The 19102-nt window shown below is 34.5% G+C and overlaps 1 protein-coding gene across 1 annotated transcript in view; it reads left to right on the top strand.

Annotated features, from left to right (window-relative positions):
• Nucleotides 1-19102, top strand: part of ADGRB3 (adhesion G protein-coupled receptor B3) — a 445728-nt gene that overhangs the window by 171387 nt on the left and 255239 nt on the right. The window contains exons 3-4 of the mRNA XM_083856501.1: nt 9473-9583; nt 14760-14921. Of these exons, the coding sequence (XP_083712627.1) occupies nt 9473-9583; nt 14760-14921 (273 nt within the window). The remainder of the gene's footprint in view (nt 1-9472; nt 9584-14759; nt 14922-19102) is intronic.

The raw sequence follows: 19102 nt of genomic DNA, 5'->3' as shown, positions 1-19102 counted from the left end.
TCCAGTTAAGTGCTGTTCCTATGTTAAGAGTAGTACACCGTGATTAGATGTATTATGCCCATGGAATACATCTGCTCCTAGGTCAAATTTTCTGCCTTTATAAATGTATATACACACATTTGGTCTGGTATTACGTAGGTGAGAAATCTTGCACCTCAGTTGTTCTTTAATGCTGGCTTAAGGGTGAGCTTTTGTAAGAGGCATTTGACAAACTGTGCTTTGTTTAGCTCAGACCTGCAGCTGATCAATTAGTTTGCTTTTATTGAAACATTGCATGGGCAACACCTGTAAAATAAGCCACAGTACTCTCTGACATGGTGGCTCCTCTGAGCTAGGAAGGACATGTTAGCAGATGCACGGAGATACTTTGTCCAAGTGTGGATTATGCAGTAAGAGTGAAGGAGAACATTGGGTTTTAGCCTCAGTAAGATATTTGACTCCCTAAAAACATTAAATGAATTGCTGCATCTGACTCTGAAATCAGAATTTCAGAGACATAGAAAAGTGCTTTTACTAAAGCTGGTGAAAACATTGAATATATTTTTAAAAAATCCTGAAAGATTTCGGTCCAAGAGATTTTCATTGATGGATTTGGTTAGATCTCTTGTGTGCTTTCCTACTTAAAATCCCATGCATTTATTTCTGAAGGAAGGATTTAGATTTATTTTAGGATTCAGTTTTAGTTATTTAGCATTGGAACAGGCTCTCTATGGAACTAAAGGAGTCACCATCCCGGGAAATGTTCAAAAAATGTGTGGATATAGGCACTTGAGGACATGGTTTAGAGGTGAACATCATAGTGGTGCTGGGATGATGGTTAGATTTGGTGATCTAAGAGGTCTTTTCTGATCTTAACAATTCTATGATCCACTGATTTTGAAAATTTGATCTGAGGTTTAAATTTTGAATCAATGAATTCCTCTCATTTGTGTTGTCGTTTCCCATTAAGGTTATTCTGTTGATTAGAGAAGAGTTATTTATGACTCATATTTAAGTCACATAGGAGTTCAGAGAGGACTTACGGCACCATAAGATACCTTTTTAAAAGGTTCCAGGTCCATTTTGGAAACACTGCAGCACCCTTCCTATCAGGGCAGTGTGCCATACACAGATCTCTCATGATGAACTGGGTGGAATAATATGTTTGAAATTGCATTTGGGTGATCATTAACCTGAAAGTGACAGTAAGCAAGGGCACATACCCTTGTGAACTGGTTCTATGAACCTGTTAACTAAGAATAGGTCTCTGGTTTTGGTAAACACCTTCTAGTGCACCTTCTCAGCTTACAAACTTTAGCCTGCCTGGCTGGAACAAGGCCATTTTACGATAGCCAAGCCTCTTGTCCTTTACTTTTATTCTTCTCTACATAAACTTTAGCAGCCATCCATGATGTCTGTATACAGCTAACTTTGTGGTATCACAAATGCTAAAAATGCAATGTGCAAAATGCACATTCAGCAACACTTCTTTTTTTTTAAATTATTATTTTCTCATAAAAACAATTTAGGAGACTTAAACAAGGACAAGAAAAGGCTCTTAAAAAGACATGCAAAATCATTTAGCTTCACCTAGAAGCTTTACCATACTAAAAAAAAAACTCCACACTCAGTTTTACTGCTCTTACGGATTACAGTTTGCAGTACCTGTTATTTAAAATATTGATTCTTGTTCCTTCTCTACATACAGCTTCAGACTCTTTCTCAGAGTATAAACTTCCCTGTCAAAAATTCATAGATAATTCATCTCATATTTTAATGAGTGCTCCTGTCATTTAGAAAAGATTAGGCAACCATCTGCACAAATGTCTGTGGTAAATAGTTGCAGGGCAAGGAAATAGTCTAGATGTCCTTGTGAGTCCTGCTTTCTACAGTTTACTTATTTTTCAGTCTTTCTAGCATAGAAAATAAGAATTACTTAATTCAAGAATAGCTTAGGAAATTACAGTTTATTCTCAGTCATGATCTCTTGACTTAATTGTACAGAACAATAAAAAGGGATATACTAGCCTGTGTGTAATAACTACATAGCTTGCTGCAGAAAAGAGAGTGTTTATATAAAAAATTATGGCATTCTGAAATAACTCCTGCACTGGCTAACCATATCAGTAATTCAATTAATTAAATATATGAGAAAAGCAAAATACCTAATGCAGAAGTAAAATAGTATGAAATATGAAGAAGAAATGAAGATACTGAAGAATTATTATTATACTGTGATTTAAATTTTAAAGGCTACACATGAATAAGTTATTATAGTAGAAACATTAAAATGATGAGAATACTACAAGAGAATGCATTAAAAGCCTTTCATTTAAAAAAGCAAAAATAAATAAAGGTAAGCCCCTGTGCTTTCATTCTTTAATGTGTTATTACAACCATGAATCTTTTGAGAGAACAGTGTGGAATATGAGGGAATAACATGCTGCTGAATTTACAGGATTTAAATGTTAAAACTTGAAAATGTAAAGTGTTTTTTATCAGTATTGGTAATTTTATTTGAACATTTTGGGATGGATTACTAGGGAAATATTTGAAGGGGAAAATATGAGCTACAGAGCATTTTCTGCCTACCTGGCCATGATAATTACAAATGTCAGATTTGGTATATATAAAAAGGGATAAAGCTGCAGTTTGGGCTTCCATCCACGCCTCCTTTTCCTCTTTGTATAGATATAATTCTGCAAAGCACATCTGAAAACACACTACCTGCTATAGTGACATTTTACATTCATTTTGAACAGGTATGAGTCACTTCACTAGATCTTTATGCTCAGTTTCTCCTGCCTAGGTGTATGGTGATGAGCAATTGGGTCCAGGAAAGCAAGTAATAGAGTTTGCATGATTTCAACATTCTCTGCACATTGAAAGTGAAGAAATATTACATCTTTATGATATTTTTCACTGATCAAATCTGTAGCCATAAATAAACAGGTTCAGATCCCACTAAAGATAATGGCTGGCCAAGAGAGTCATTGCAGAGATGCAGAGAGACAGCAGATTGCATTGCCATGAGAAAGTCTAGCTCCTTGGGATTTGTGCTATCATTTATATTTTAATTCAGCAATATTTCATTCCTTATGTCATTAAAAACACCAGCAGTAGTGTTAATCCAAAGTTATGTCCTAGGAGTAAATGAGTCTCCCTAGAGATGAATATAAACTAATTACCTTTGTACAATATGTTGACTGTTTAGAATACATAATTCATTTCCCTAATTTTTTGAGAGATGAAAGAGTACATACATATACGTATTAGGATATCTCTGTGTGTAAGAGAAAGGAAACCTTGTATCTAATTTCCTACAAATGTTTACCTGTCTTTTACTTGATAACATGCAATAATTTTGTGCAATTTAAAAAATATACTGGGTTAGTACAAATGCTTTTGCCTTTCATATTTCCACTATCATAAAATCGTTTCTGTGTTTTCATGAGTAATAGCATATTTTTCTCACTGCGTTGTTCATTAATGCAGCTCAGTTCAGATCTTAATTCACTCTAGGGAAAGAAATTATTCCATTCAGTTTGAAACTGATCAAAGCTCTTCTATACTGTTTTGGAGAGCAAAAAGGGGACTTTTTATGGGACCAGGATCTATGTAGGAAGTAAGCAAAGGCTGTTTTAAGAATGTTTTCCACATTCACTAAGAAGAGGTTCCCATGGAAATCTAATTCAGCTAATAGTTACGTTACCCTTTTGGCAACTTGCCTGCCTCATGAGGAATTATCATTTTAAGGAGTTCCCATAGAAAGCCATAGCTTAAATCTGTACTGTGGAGTGATGGTATTCACTAATGCCCTGAAGCTCTGTGTCCTGCCAATGCAGCATTAGAGAACAAGTGCTTCCTTGTGGTGCCTGGGTACCCTGCCACCGTGAAGCAGTGCTGGAGATAGAGAAGAGAATGCTTCTCAGATTTATTTCTGTCATAGGGCTTACTGTAAGGGGAAACACAAAATAAAACAAATAAACACAAAAAAAAACCACAAAGAAAACCCCCAACAAACAAAAAACCCTTCAACTCATGTTTTATTCGTTTTGGGTGTATTGTTGGAGTTTTATTAATCTACAGTCCTACAAAAGAAGTAAAAATAAAGAAGCAAATAAAAAATCCCCAGTCCTTTGAATGTAGTGACATTTATTATGTATATATATGAGAGATGATTTTACAGTGAAAATGAAACAGTCACAGCTTCTCAAGTCAATGCAAAATTTTGCTTCTAAGTCAACACACATTCTGCCATCTAGTGACCAGAAGAAATTGTACTGACCAGTTGCCAATGTGATGAGAAACCCCAAGTACTGCCACTGCTGTGTATCTTTTTGGGAGAACCTCTACAATGGGCTAAAAAAAATGTGCAGGTAACTTTTTCAAGCTCCTGGAAGTCAGAAATTGATCAAATCTACTGAAATTAGTTAGTATTTCAGCCCAAAATTTGATTTAAACAAACTGATTCTTTATATATTTCAGTAGTCTTCTTTCTTCCTTTCCCCCTCTCCTCCTCCCCCTTCACCTGGGACTTACATCAACCTTTTGCGTAATTTCTGGGAAAAACATTTGTGTGTTAGCACAGAGAGGATGCTATGCTACCGCAATGTGAGATAGTTTGCATTATTGCACATTCTGGCTGCAAGACCTATTCTGTTCATCCTGTAGTCAAGACTAAATGAAAACACTCATTTGGCTAGTTACAGTTCAGGAGTGGGTAGGATAGTATGAATCACACTGCTGGAGTGCTGTGGGTGAAAGAAGATGACAATCACTTTGGGGAGTCGACTGTCTCTTTGTACTTTTAAGGTTCTGAAAAGCTTTCAGGAAACTGCTCTTACTTTCCAGGCGGTTCTGTACAAGCTGACGACACTCAGGAACTCTAAGTAAAGTTCCTTGACATTGTGCATGTCCTAAGGGGGTACCCTAGAGGTCTCAGAGTAGCTTTTTTTTTTTTTTTTTTTTTTTTTTTTTTAGTTCATTCATGATGTCATCACCAAGTTCTGTGATGAAAAAGGCTTTTTATATTAATGCCAGGGGGTCCTGCACCATATATAGCACATTTCATAGTAGATGGTACACCACAATTTGCACTGTGAAGTTCCCATGAAATGTGATAAACAATAGCCATAAAAGCCAAACCAACATGGTTTATAAAGTCATCTGATGACTGAGATATGTATGTAACAAATATATATGTTACAAATATAATAAAACAGCCTAGGCATAAAATCTGTTTGATACTTACCTTAATTTTAAAGAATATCCACTTGTCAGAAAGCAAAGACTAGCCTTGGTGAGTAACCTTCAAAGCTGGTATTTTTCTTTTGTATTTCTCAGTTGTCCTAGTTTGCGATTTTTACACTGTTAACAGATTTTTTTCTTCTTTATTCCTACAGACAGCACATGGCACCTCCCTTCTCTCCTATAAATGTACACCTACACTGGCTGCAAGATTTTAGCTTCTCCTTTAAAAACTAAAAAGGTTACTCAATAGGAATAAAAATTCCAATAACATAATACAACATAATATAAAAATAAAGGTAAAGTGAAGACAGGGACTAGTTATAAGAGCTGTAAATAATACCAAACTGTAAACCTTGTAATTGCATTTTTTTTTTCTGTCCTAGAAGACATGGAACTATATTACATGCCTCAGCTATGTAAAATGAAATCATGAAACGAGATAATCATTTAGGTTGGAAAAGCCCTCCAGGATCATCAACCTTTAACCAAACACCATGCCAACTAAACCATAGCATGTCCAATCATTTTTTAACACTTCCAGAGATGGTTAGTCCACCACTTCTCTGGGCAGTCTGTTCCAATGCTTAACCAAATGATAGATCATATCCACATTAAAATATATGCATCACTAAAATGCATTGAAGTATTGATCCATCATGAGCAGCTGAGGAGTGATAAAATAGGCTATTGCAGTGATCCCTTATACTTCCACAGCCACCAAAGGATCACTGACAGCAGAATAAATTATTTTATTGGACAACTAAACCTCAGGTTTTCTACCACAAATGTTTGGAATGCGTTATGATGTTATAAGTCTTGTTCAGGTCAAAATGACTCAAGGTTCCCCATAATGCTATTTTTTTTTTTACATTTTGAGGTATTTATGGGTTTTATCTTCATGCTGTGTAGATTATAGCATGAACAATGTAATAAAAAAACTTAAACCCCTTGCATGTTTCCAGGCCTAACTTAGAGTCATACTGTCAATTTCTGAATTAGACCATGCACATATTTGTTGCTTTCTCCTTGTATTTAATGAAACAATATGATTAATATCAATGTTTGGGGTAAAAGCAGAGAAGAACTGTCCTGTTTCACCCAAATAAAATTTAGGACAGCCATCACCAAAGAAATTCTCTTCAGAAACTAATGTCTACAAAAATACCTTCTTCTGGGTTAGAAAACTTATTTTCAGCAGCAAGAACTAGGTAAGAAGAGTGAGAATTATAAAAATCAATTTACTCAGAATGTCAATTCAAATATCCAGTATTATACCCAGATATCAGGTCTTGAATCATGCAGACTTGACCTTGCAGGACAACTCTCTGGCAGATACTGCCTACATTAGGATGGTTCTTACCACCTTTCCCCACACAAACAGATCCTTGAAATTACTGTGTCATTTAGTCATACTCTAGGCTGACTTGGTTTAAAATGCTTTCCCAGCCCAGAAACAATTTAGATACTGCTTCTCTGTGAAGTATTGAGGAAAAAAAAAACCTGCATAATGGGTTCACCTTCTGTATTTATTGCTTAGGATCTGAAAATAAAGGAAAGTTTCATTCTATTTAATATTTATTGTAAACTTAAGTGAGATATTATATAAAAATGCTTCATTAAAATGCATTACTCTTAAGTTTCTTAGATTAAACAATTTTGAGATCGTTGTTTGTACTTATATGCAGAAAGTGGACACTTCTGAATCCTATTACAAAAATGGGATTCTTTTCTCATGAGGCCTCAATTTTAATGAGGCGTCACCCATGTGAGTACATTGCATTTCCTGGTACTGCTTTTGATCTCATGTGGCATTTGGTTAAATACTTTAGCTGAATATGAAAAGAAGAGCATTGCTTTTCTTGACAAAACTTATAAAAATATTTTTATCTGGGTAATGAAAAATTTATCTTTAATATATACTTGCCATAGAAATGCTTAATATATCAAAGGGAGATTAGCTGAAAAGTGCATCTTAAAGACCATCAGCAATAGTTGAAGTGAATTGAAAATGTGTTGTTGCTTAAGTGGAAAAATGAAAAAAATGAGGCATTATAATCGTGCTCAGTGGTATTGGTAACTCCATCGTTATGACTGGAGCTACATCAGGTATTATCCACAATGCAGGGAACTGATCTCCCAGACATCCTTTTGCCTCTTCACCAGCAGTCTCTGTCCTGCAGGACACTGCATGTGCCCACACCCAGCACAGGCTGCTGAAGGACTGGGACCAGAACATTCACCACCTCCCTGTATGCCTCTGGAAAGCCTTCCTCTAGCAAAAGTCTCCCATTATTGCACTCTGTAACTGCAAAAGTAGAACTAAGTCTTATGCAAGAATGGTGCCATACCCTCTAAACTGCGTGACACACAGAGATCTTGCAGGCAACAAACTCAGAGTAAACATGCCTTGCTGTGACAGCCTCTTTGGGGAAAAAGCTATGTAAAGTCTCCGGCCATTACCATGTTATAAATTACAGTTTGAATGTGTCATCTGTACTGCACCTTGTAAAAATTGTAAAAATATTCTAATCATAATTTGCATTAGAATATTGATTGTAATAAGAGATTTTCCACAGAATAAAAAGCTATCCTAAATCAGAGGAACTATAGAAGAGGTGTATTTTGTAATATTTATTAATAATTTTTAACATACATATGTATATATACACATACATATATATACTATATATTTGCATGTGTATATATATAATTTAATTATCTTTTTATATTTATTTCTGGGATGTATTAAAAATGTTGAATGTTTAATCCTCAAAATATATTTTGTTAACTATATTTTCAAATATTCTCTTTAGAATGCAAACTGCATTGCTGTTCTCAAATTAATAATTAAATTTATATTTTAAGTGGTGCCATTAATGTATATATACAAAAAGAAGCACTAATTTGGAGAAATACATTAATAGTTTACTAGAAAAGGAAAAAAAAACTTTCTTCTGACTGGCCCCTTAAAAATAAGTTTATATTTTATTGTTTTCTTAAATAGAAATTTTAATGTCTAAATGACTTATCAAAACAATGTGTTTGCAAATAATATTTATTAGTGATATTTACATCTCATATAATGTTTTGTGGTTTTTGAGGCAGAAAGGTAAGTTTTATTATCTTCATGACTTTACAAATTGGGGAGAATTTTGAATTTTTCATTTGCAAGGTAACCTTCCAGTGAAAGGTATTTTTTAATTTTTTGTGTTCCTAGTGTTTCAGACACCTTCAGCCTCATCAGGAACTTCGTGTGATGGTAGTTAAAGTAGTTTCAATGTTAACCCACATTCCCCAGCACATGCTTCCTGAATTAGAGTCCCAGGTTTTTTGGGGTTTTTTTTTACAGAATATTTAGCACTGAGCTATGGACAGCTGTGTGCATGCCTGGGAGAATGGTAGGGAACTGTGCTGAAGACACAGCAGTCTCCCTCTAAGTGCAAAAGACTTTCTGCATTTCATTACAAAATGAAAAGTGGAGCTAAGGTAGAAGTCTAGGAGGTTTGCACAAGACAAGAGAGGGAAAATGACAGCAGTGATAACAGGATAAACAACTAAAGAACTCTTGTCTCCTACACCCTCGGCCTTGATGTCACTGATTTTTCATAAGTTTTCCCTGTTAAAATCTATGTGGAGAGTAAAAATACAATCTACAGTCTTTTTAACTGAGAGGTTTCAGGAAGGAAACAGATCACAAGCACTTGTTCTGCTGTATTCAGCTGAAAAATTAAACAGTTTATTGGCTAAATTATTATAATTTCCCATTGCCACCATTCCCAAAGATGACTTGTTATCTCTGTTAAGGCTTCATCAGCCTAAAAGATGAGTGCAGAAATAGAAGTCCTCTGGAGGAGCAGCAGGCTCTGCCACAGAACAGCAACGTCTAACACTGTCACAGTTATTTTCTGGTGTGGTTTGCACTGATATAAAATAAAGGAATAGAATGTCTGCATTTCAATAATTGTTTTTTTCCCATGTCATACAGCTGATTTATAGTATGTGTCACTACATTGAATGTTGGTTCATAAAATAAAATCATAATGGAAAATCTGCAGACATAAATTTAAGTATTTGTTGAAAGCTGAGTGTAGCAAAGTTAAGTTGATGTTAACTGCCATGATCATTTGCCTGACTTGCCAGCAACTTCCAGGTATGTTTAGGAACATATTGCATGAGACAGTATGTGACTTTTGAGAAATGTCTACACACAAGCTTTCATAAACCTTTATTCTGTCTTTAGAATTTGGAATGATGGGAGATCATACAATTAAAAGTCAGCGACCTCGATCTGTTCATGAGAAAAGGGTCCCTCAGGAACAAGCTGATGCTGCTAAATTTATGGCACAAACTGGTAATACATCAGTTACATTTTTTCTATTTACTGTTGTTAATTTTAGCAAGACCACTGCATGTTTCCATAATCTTTTGCTGCATATTTGTCAGTTTTCTAAGCTGATACTTTTTTTGTATCATTTTTTTTTTCACCAGTTAAAGTCCATAAATAAAGTAGCTAAGAATTAGGTAGATCATGCAAAAACATGCATTGTGAATGTGAATACTGAATCATTTAGTGTAAATATGAATTTCTTTAGTAATAAAAGCAGTCTCACATGTACAAAACACAGGACAGCTCACTGTGACATGTTAACCTTTTTTCAAAGATGTTAAGAACATGCTTCAGAATTTCTTTATAAATAGACTGTCTAATCCCAGCTTTAGGCATTTATCAAATTAATTAATTACTGGGGTGACTTTAATGTGCATGCATTCAGCATTTACTATCTTTGGCCTAGCACGATGCTCTGTTCTCTAGTTTCCAGATTCATAATTGCTAAATGAAATTGGCCGTAAGTAGTTTTTAATTGAATGTGCAAATTATCTAACAGTTTTTAATCTAAAACATATTTTCTGATTTTGTTTGAGCAACTTCATCTTCTTTATCTAAAGATACCAAGATGATATTGAAAACCTGGAACTGAAGTAATTTAAAAAAAAAAAAATAGCCTGATTAGCCAGTTTACCAACAGTTACCACAGCTGTCTTTGTGGTCAATGATAAAATTTTAGTGGTGAGTTGCATTAAGCTCTCATACACCAAAACTACTGTCCATTTTGACTTCAATAATGATCCATGTATCTGTTGGTAAAAGCCAACTCTTTACTGGTACCCTACATTCCAGTAAGTTACTGAGTTGAAAATCTTGTGCCCCATAATTTTTGTATGGATTTGAAACAACTTCTTCTGTATTCCATAGTAACTAACCTAGAATATATGCCTGCATCAGTTGTATATAATGCTTCCAGTTTTTATGCACTTCTGTAAAAGAGCTATAATTGCTTCTAGTTATGTTGCATGTTGACTTCCTTAGTGGTAGGGTGCTTTACTTAACAGATTTGCAGAAATCAATATATTAAGCAATCTAAGTATATGTATAGCCAATCAATGTACATCTGTTTGGTAACAAATTTAGAATGGGAAAATGTCTGTTTCCCTTGTATTAATCTATAGGATTGCTTTTATGGCTAACTCCCAGATACTACTGTAAGCAAATGCAGTGGAAGAAAAGAGCCTAGAATTCTCTAGGTCTCTAGGCAGTTTCTGTTTAGGCAAGTAGAACTTATCACTTACATACCAAGTTCAGACATATAATGTTAGTTGCTTACTACATAGAATAACACCTTTGCTTTTATGCTGGTTCTTGAATTCATACAATTACTCAAAAAATCAGTAAAATTATCTGGGTTTTTTTCCCCATATAAATCCCTAAAACTTTAATAATATCATACAAATCTTGTATTTGATAATTTTTAGTCATGCATTGCAGTGCATCTATTCTGGGTGTTAGAGAGCTGCATTACAATTGCAGCACTTATACCATCACCTTCCAATACATTGTGTGTGTGAAGTGGGAGATCAACCTTCAAAATCACACAGGATTGGTTTTCAAGGTCCTGTTCTGAAAGCATGTAAGATGTATGAGCATATAAATTTAGATGCCAAAGTCTGGGGAAATCTATATTTTTCATGCTTCAGGTTAACACATTTTACGTAATACTTGTGCTCTTTCTGGACATACTAATTTTCATCTCTTCATTTTGTTTTTCCTTTGTAGTGATCATTGCATATTTTCTTCACCTGTAATGCATTCATTTTTCTTGCAATAAAATGATTGTGATATCTTCCTAAACTGATTCATAAGGTTTTTCCTAACATATCTATCTCATTAATTTACGCACTAAGAAATATTAATAGTAATTAGTTACTGAGTTTATGAGGTTTTATATTTTAAGCCTTGATATTTTATTTTGTGTAATAATAAAACAGATACAAAAGTGCAACAAAATGTTTGTATGTTTTTAAAAGGCAAAGGGATGGGAACAGAGAAATGTCCTGGAAAAGATTTATGAAAAGCATTTAATACTGTTAGAATCGTGGACTTAATCCACCAAATTTTGCGGGGAATGGAAGAGTTTTAGAATATGGTATTAAAATATGCATTGTTCTGGTTTTGGAGAGTGTTCTGAGGCAGTATAAACATTTATTTAAAAATACTGTGTGAATAATTTCTTGTTCTATATTTGTCATTTTATGTGTTTGGACTGATCCTTCCCTTTAGGTGTTATGGGATTTAGAGAGTATAATGCAGGTAAGTTTTACACAGATCAATGAGGCCTTCCATACAGTAAGTTATGTTTCCTCTTACATGTCAAGCATCAGGGGAGAGTAAGAGTTTGGTAGCTTGCTAAGAGATAATTTGAGATTTTAGATTTATTATTATTGATATAAAATTAAAGAGTTATCAAATAACAGAAAACAAGAAGGTAAATAAAAAGTAGCCCTTTCAAAATCTTAAATTAATAAAAGAAAAAAATGGATAAGAGAAAAACAAACAATGGAAGATATATTTGCAGATTACATACTCAACCTAGATTTATTCTAGAAAATATAGCAGTCTTTATGTGCTTAAATTAAAACAGTACATTAACAATGATATCAATGAGATATATATGTGAAAATATTTCCCTTCTTTTAAATATTTTAAAATAAGTAATAATCATCCTGAAAGCAGTAAAAAAATACTCTGAAAATTTAAAAATTTCCAAAAAATCATAATGCATTGTATGAAAGGAAGCAAAGCAGCTGGTGTTTTTTACTTTGTCTTTATTTTGCTCTTTTTGTACTGTACAGCATGTTATTATGGAGGATCTTTCTCCAGAAAATGTTTAAGACTTCTTAATATATGATGATATATATTAAGAGATTATGCCTTTTGTGAATGAATAGTACATATATTCTCAGGACTTCTAATAATGAATACTAATTTCAAAATAATTAATTCTAATTTCAAAATTCACTCAGTCACACAATAGTCTGACACCAGTATGATAATCATGTTGCAGCTATTTTCCATCATATTTCACAGGTTAAGAGTAAAATTTTTATCACTGTAAAATATTAAAGAAAATATTTTTTAAAATTTTTAATGTCCCTATTTTATTAGCTGTGCACTGTCAACATGTCTGTGTTGAATAACAGATTGTTTACACTGAGTATATATAACTGTTTTACATAATGAGGAACATGTTGAAAAACATAATTTAGACTTTTTCTGCTGTTTGACCTTTTATCTAAACCATTTTAACAAAGGCAAAGTCAAACTTCAAACATGTAGGAAAAGACAAAAGATATTAGCCTAGAAGCCCACAGTAATACAAGTCTTTTTACCATGCATATAGGGCTTATATTACATATTCTATAATTGTTAATGTCTACATACATATTAAATATATTTAGCATGTTGTATCATCTAACCTGAACCCAAGCCATGTAACTGCATAATCAAAGAGATGAATTCATGTCACAAGAACTATTAAGACAATAATCAGTGATTTTTTTTTTTTTCATTTTTTCACCAAACAAATAAAGAAAAGGACTACAAAAATCACTGGTGAATTTTTGTGTGTAGAAAGCTCATAATTTTGTGTTTTTCCATAGAAATTTTTGGAATTGCGTATAATTTTATTAAAAACAGAGGGGTTTGTGTGCTAATTATAAAACATTCTGTCTTTTTACTGAATAAGAAGCACTTTTTTATTTATTTTTAAAGCATTGAATAGCCTTGGAATTGAATCTTAGAAGTCTAGCAGAAACAATCATTTTGCAAAGGTTTCATGCTTGACCTCGGGGGAAAAAACAATCAAAGGAAAGCTTGGAGAGATTCACAGATTCTTGCTACAAAGCAGAGTTTCAAGAAATAGTATGTCATTTACAGCATTCTTGGAAGATAGCACCAGAATATTCCTGGTTTGCAGACAATCCCTCGATTGTGATCAGCATCAAAACTATTGGAAGACTACAAGTATACTGAGATAACTGAAATTTCAAGCAAGCTCTTCAAGACTGCAGATTTTATCATGCCACTGATTTTAAAACAGAAAGTCCCATTTGTTTCAAAAAGGATTTATACTTAAAAATCAAGCATGCAATAAGGGTTTCTGCTGCCATTTTACATTACATGCTGATTTTTAAAAGAAGCTAAACATCAATGCACAGTTATTTACCCAAATTGTTTAGTGAGGTATAGTCACATTATTTTTGCTTTTGCTTTCTGAGAATACTCAAGGGATCTGTTTTTCTGAATAGAAATTCCTTTGTGCATATAGCTGTTCATGAGAATTAAATTCAAGCATTCTTTCCAGAGCATCCATGCAGGAAAACTTTCTACATTATTTGTTTTCAAAACAAAAAAAAAAAATTCTATCTCTCAAAAACTAAAAAAAAATCCTCTTTTCTTATATACAGTATTAATAAATCACATTTGACAATTGTGAACATAGTAGTATGTATTATGTGCAGTAATGAGGTCTGGCACACCCAAGAATTCAGCATACCTGTAGGTCAAAAGCAAGATATATGCAACAAATTATCAAAGTTTCCATCCCACATTTCAGGTTAAAATTTAGTTTAAAAAAAGCTTTTCTTTGCCAAGGAACTTCTTTTGAATGCTGTATTACTCTGCTGAAGAAAATGTTAGCCATTAGGGGTTGGCTTGTCTAGGGTTTTTTTCATTGGAATTCCCTTACTTGTAAGGTTCCTTAAACTGTTACTGAGCCTTAATTTTCAAGGGATAAGTATAAATATCAAAGATAAATCCTTTGCTATTATATAAAAAGAGTTGTCTATGTACTTACAGAATCCTGAGGGTAGTGTTGTTTCTGAAGTGTTGAAGGGCAGTAGTTCTCATTAAGTTGTAAATGATGCTAAGACATCAAACTGTTCCCCTCTGACAGGCGGTATGTGATTGCAGCATTGTAGGTGTCTTTGTTTTTTATTCATTGCATATTTTCACAGGTGCTTTACTCCATAAACCTTTAAGTATTTATTTTGGTGTGGTACCGTTTTCTTTGATTTATAAGAGCAGACGATAATGAGCTTCAGGGAAAAAAAAAAAAAAAAGAAAAGGAAAAAAAATTTGTGTCAATAATACTTATGTCTATATTCATGTTTGTTTGTTGTCTTGAATACAGGTGAATCTGGTGTTGAAGAGTGGGCCCAATGGAGTACGTGTTCAGTTACTTGTGGTCAAGGGTCGCAGGTGCGAACCAGAACTTGTGTATCACCTTACGGGACACACTGCAGCGGCCCTTTAAGAGAATCAAGGGTTTGCAATAACACTGCCCTCTGTCCAGGTAGTGTTAGCAGCCAATAAATAAAATTTTGGATGTTTTTGAACTGTATAATTATAAGAATTTGAAACTATATATTTTTTAATTTTTATTATCATTAATGTGGATTTTATAGGGGCATTTCAATTACAGCAGAGAATTGTAATTCTATTCACCTGTGAATTTTTTTCATATAGGTTATTATTTTTATTTTCAGAACAGTCAAGATATGGAACAAGAGCACCTTTTTAACTGACAGTTTCATATTTTTTTCAAAAGGTCTATATGCTCTCGTTTTCACTCAGGAAAGAGAAGTTAGCATGAGTACAAAGACAAACTAGGGAACAAATCCAGATCATGAATACATTAAGGAGCAGAGACTAATTAAGAGGGTGGGTTTACATATATTATTTGACACTGCAATTGTTTTGCCATTTAGAATACTCTCTTCTAGGCAATGGGCCAGACAATGTTCTATGCATAGCTCTGTCTTCATGGACTTCCCTTTACACTGTTTTGGCAAGAAAGGGCAACAGCTACCTATCAAAGGAAAAAAGATCAGACAAAAGGAACTCTCTTACATCTGACATACAGTAAAGGTCATCAGTGTCTTGCATCACAGTTTTCCTACTCCTTTTGTCTGAGAGATCTGGGCATCGTTGGAGTTCAGCAGTAGTTATACACTAAGGAGAAGAGACAGGCATATTCAAGTCAGTTGCTGAAAGGGCAAATCTTTCTTTAGACTTTACCTGTGGATAATCTATGATGGGAAGCAAGAGGGAAGGCATATGCCCCATGACTACATTATTTTTCTTCTGTTGTGACTGAAATGCAAAATAATAATAATAAAAAAAGACTATATACCATCCTTCAGATGTAAAAATTCCTCAGGTCTCTGTAATATTTGATCTCAAGAGGATGGTGAGCCATCTTCAGCTTCTGGAGAAGCTCAGTCCATTTTTGAAGTAAACGAAATTGTCAAACGAGAGAACTCTTGGACTTTATCTCAATGAGCAGTAATATGTAGAATCAAACTCTCATGTTACTGTGTGTTGAAAAATAGCCAATGGGAATTGCATGTGATCCCATCAGAATTTTTGTATAAGCATTATAAGCATTTAGGGAGCCTCTGTAATGGAAGGCAACCTACAAGATTTTCTCCAGATAATGCGTGATGGTAACAAGAATTGCTCTCAACACCTACTGCTTTTCTATTGTGCTGAAGTTAAGCAATTCACATGAACATTTCTAATATTTCAGAGTAGAAATGTCTAGTTAGAGCTGAATTTTAATACTTTAGGAGTGGTAGAATTTTACACATGGAAGTGTTTCAATATAAAAATGGCAGGTATTTTCTAAAACAGTCAGAGTAGCTCAGATTGTGCCAGAGGTGGGAAATACTGCAAAAGAACTCTCAAGTACAAAAATAAGGGAAAAAGGAGAACTATAAAAGAAATGAACAAACATTGCAAACTATCAAAAATAGAAGTATTCATTTGAAGCTATGTGAAGAATGAACATGAAAATACAGTCCAACTTTCACAATGAGTTCTGCATGATTTCTTGCAAATTAGTACTAAGAAGAGGAAACAGGATTAAATCACCTGATTTTCAGAATTTTATCTTCATTGTCTCCAGAAAGTGATACGACGTTTTCATACAAAAACAAAGCAAAACAAATAAAAAAAACCCAAAACAAAACAAAACAAAATCCAGGTAATGCGAAAATCAAGGTAATTAATTTGCTGTCCAATTAAAACTGGAAAAAAGTTAATTCTTAGATATGATATGGTCAAAAAAACTTTTAACAATGCTCACCCCAAAACACTGCTCCATATTTCTCAGGTGACAAAAAGCTGTTTCCTTATATCTTCACACTTGAGCTTTTGTTTCCACATACCCGGTATGAGCAAAGGCTACCAATTCTTAATGTCTACACTGCCAAGATATTTTCTTTTTCAACTCACCACAGCTGATTCTGATAATCTCTATGTATCTTGAGTTACCTTTCCTAAATAATTTGTCTTCTGGGCTTAATCTTGCACATTGTTCCATGCAGTTACAATAACCTTATTAATTTATGTTCTCTGTCTGACTACAGGGTCACTTGTGTGTAGCATTGTGCAAGATTAACAATTTAGAAATATGCTTTTCCTAGGCATAGCTCCATTAATTTTTCAAACATCCCTAACTTTAACAATTAGCCCAAATATCCTCTGTCCTCATTCGATTATGTATCCTGACTCAGAGAGTTGCATAGTTCAGGATTATCCCTGGTCCAACCATAAAAAACTATGGTGTGTACACTAGTGTATTTAAAACAGATGTTTGACAAAATGATAAGTAAAAGGTTGGGGGGCTTTGTGAGAGCTGCAATGTTTCCTAATCAAAAAGTTGCCCATTCAACATAAAAAAAAAAATATGCAGAATAACCTGGTGTACTTCATGCACCTATCCATAGTCTTCAAAGGAACCTGTTAAACTTGCAAATACTAATGCAAAGCTTTCAGACTATTTTTTCTATTGCCTTTAGATATTCTTTATATACACTAACATATTTTATATGCTGTCCAAGATACTCACTTGGAATGTTAGAGAACATATTTCTCTGTGATCTCAATGTCCTGGAAAATTTGGAAAATGGGATTCACCTAGCTTCATATATATGCATATAATGAAATAGAACTTTAAATTTTTTATCAGTATTACTGATAGTTCAAGCGAAATAATGAAGGAACCACTTTTTACATAATTTTTCAGTTATTTATATTTATTTCAGACCAATACTATTCTAGAGAAGTGCAGCATAGCAGACAACAAAACATGGCTCAAATAATTTTTATTGTTACTGATTCTTTTGTGAGTGGGGACACCTCAAGATCCATTACTGCAGTGCTACTGATTCATTTCAGTTTAGTGAATAATTTCTAACACAGCTAAAACTTAAGGGGAAAGAACATGGGATTTCCATGCCTGCAGATCACCTGAGCTTCTGTTTTTCCTTCTCCATTGCCTTTAACACCTTTTGCCACAAAATTTAGCTGTAGCTTAGCATTTTCAGGCTTATGGGTAAAGCAAGACATGGTAGGAGCAGGAAGACGCTAAGCCATTTCAAGCATTTGTATTCTCAAATGCTATACTTTGGCTGTTGCTACTTGCTAAGGTAGTTTTGCTTACCTCCCTTTTTTCTCTCCCTTATTTTATTGCAGCAGGCCTGACAAAAAGCTTGTGTGCATCTTTCTTAGAGGCCTCCTTTAAGTAGTGGAAGGCCACAATAATGTCTCCATGGAGACCTCTTTTCCAGGCTGAACAACCCAAACTTTTCTATTCTGTCTTCATAGGAGAGCTGTTCCACCCTCTGATCATCTCTGTTGCAGTGCTGTGGACCAGCTCCAACTTGTTCATGGCTTTCTATGCTGAGGATCCCAGAGCTGGATGCAACACTCCAACTGGGGTCCCATCACAGTGGAGTAGAGGGGCAGAATCTCCTCCCTCACCCTGCTGGCCACGATGCTTTTGATGCAGCCCAAGATGTGTGTGGCTTTCTGGGCTGCAAATGCACAGTGCTGGCTCAGGTCCAATGTCTCATTCACAAGCAGCCTGAAGTCCTTCTTTGCAGGGCTGCTCTCAATCCCTTTGTCTCCCATCCTGTGTTGAAGCCAGATTTACCCCAAGCCATGTGCTGGACCTTGTTGAACATAATAGCATTCCCATGGGCCTGCTTCTACAGCTTGTCCAGATCTCTCTGGATGACATCCTGTCTGTCAGGTTTGTCAACCACACCACTCAGCTTGGTGTTGTCTGCAGACTTACTGAAGGTGTGCTCAATCACACTGTCTGTGTCACTGATGATGTTAAACAATACTGGACCTGCACCAACCTCAATGGCCATCATATTTTTTTCAATATCTGTTCAATTTAAAGCTGAACAAATCAAAAGCATTTAAACCCCAATAAAAAGCTCACAAAATATGTTTGTAGGATGAAGGCCAACATGGCCTAACGCCTCCTTCTACTTCACAGCAGTTGTGTGTTATGAACACTGTGGGTGTTCACTTCAACATGATTAGGTTCACAGAGTGGCAGAGAGACGGGAAAAATGCTTTGCAGTAATCCAAACTTGTTGTGCTAGCAATGTTTTTGACAGAGAAGCTGGCAATAATCTGAATATTTTTGTCCCAAATAATGAATCTTGCATCTGAAAC

The sequence above is a fragment of the Zosterops lateralis genome (assembly GCF_965231275.1).
Source record: "Zosterops lateralis genome assembly, chromosome: 3".
Classification (NCBI taxonomy): Eukaryota; Metazoa; Chordata; class Aves; order Passeriformes; family Zosteropidae; genus Zosterops; species Zosterops lateralis.
This window is presented reverse-complemented; position numbering and strand designations above follow the sequence as displayed.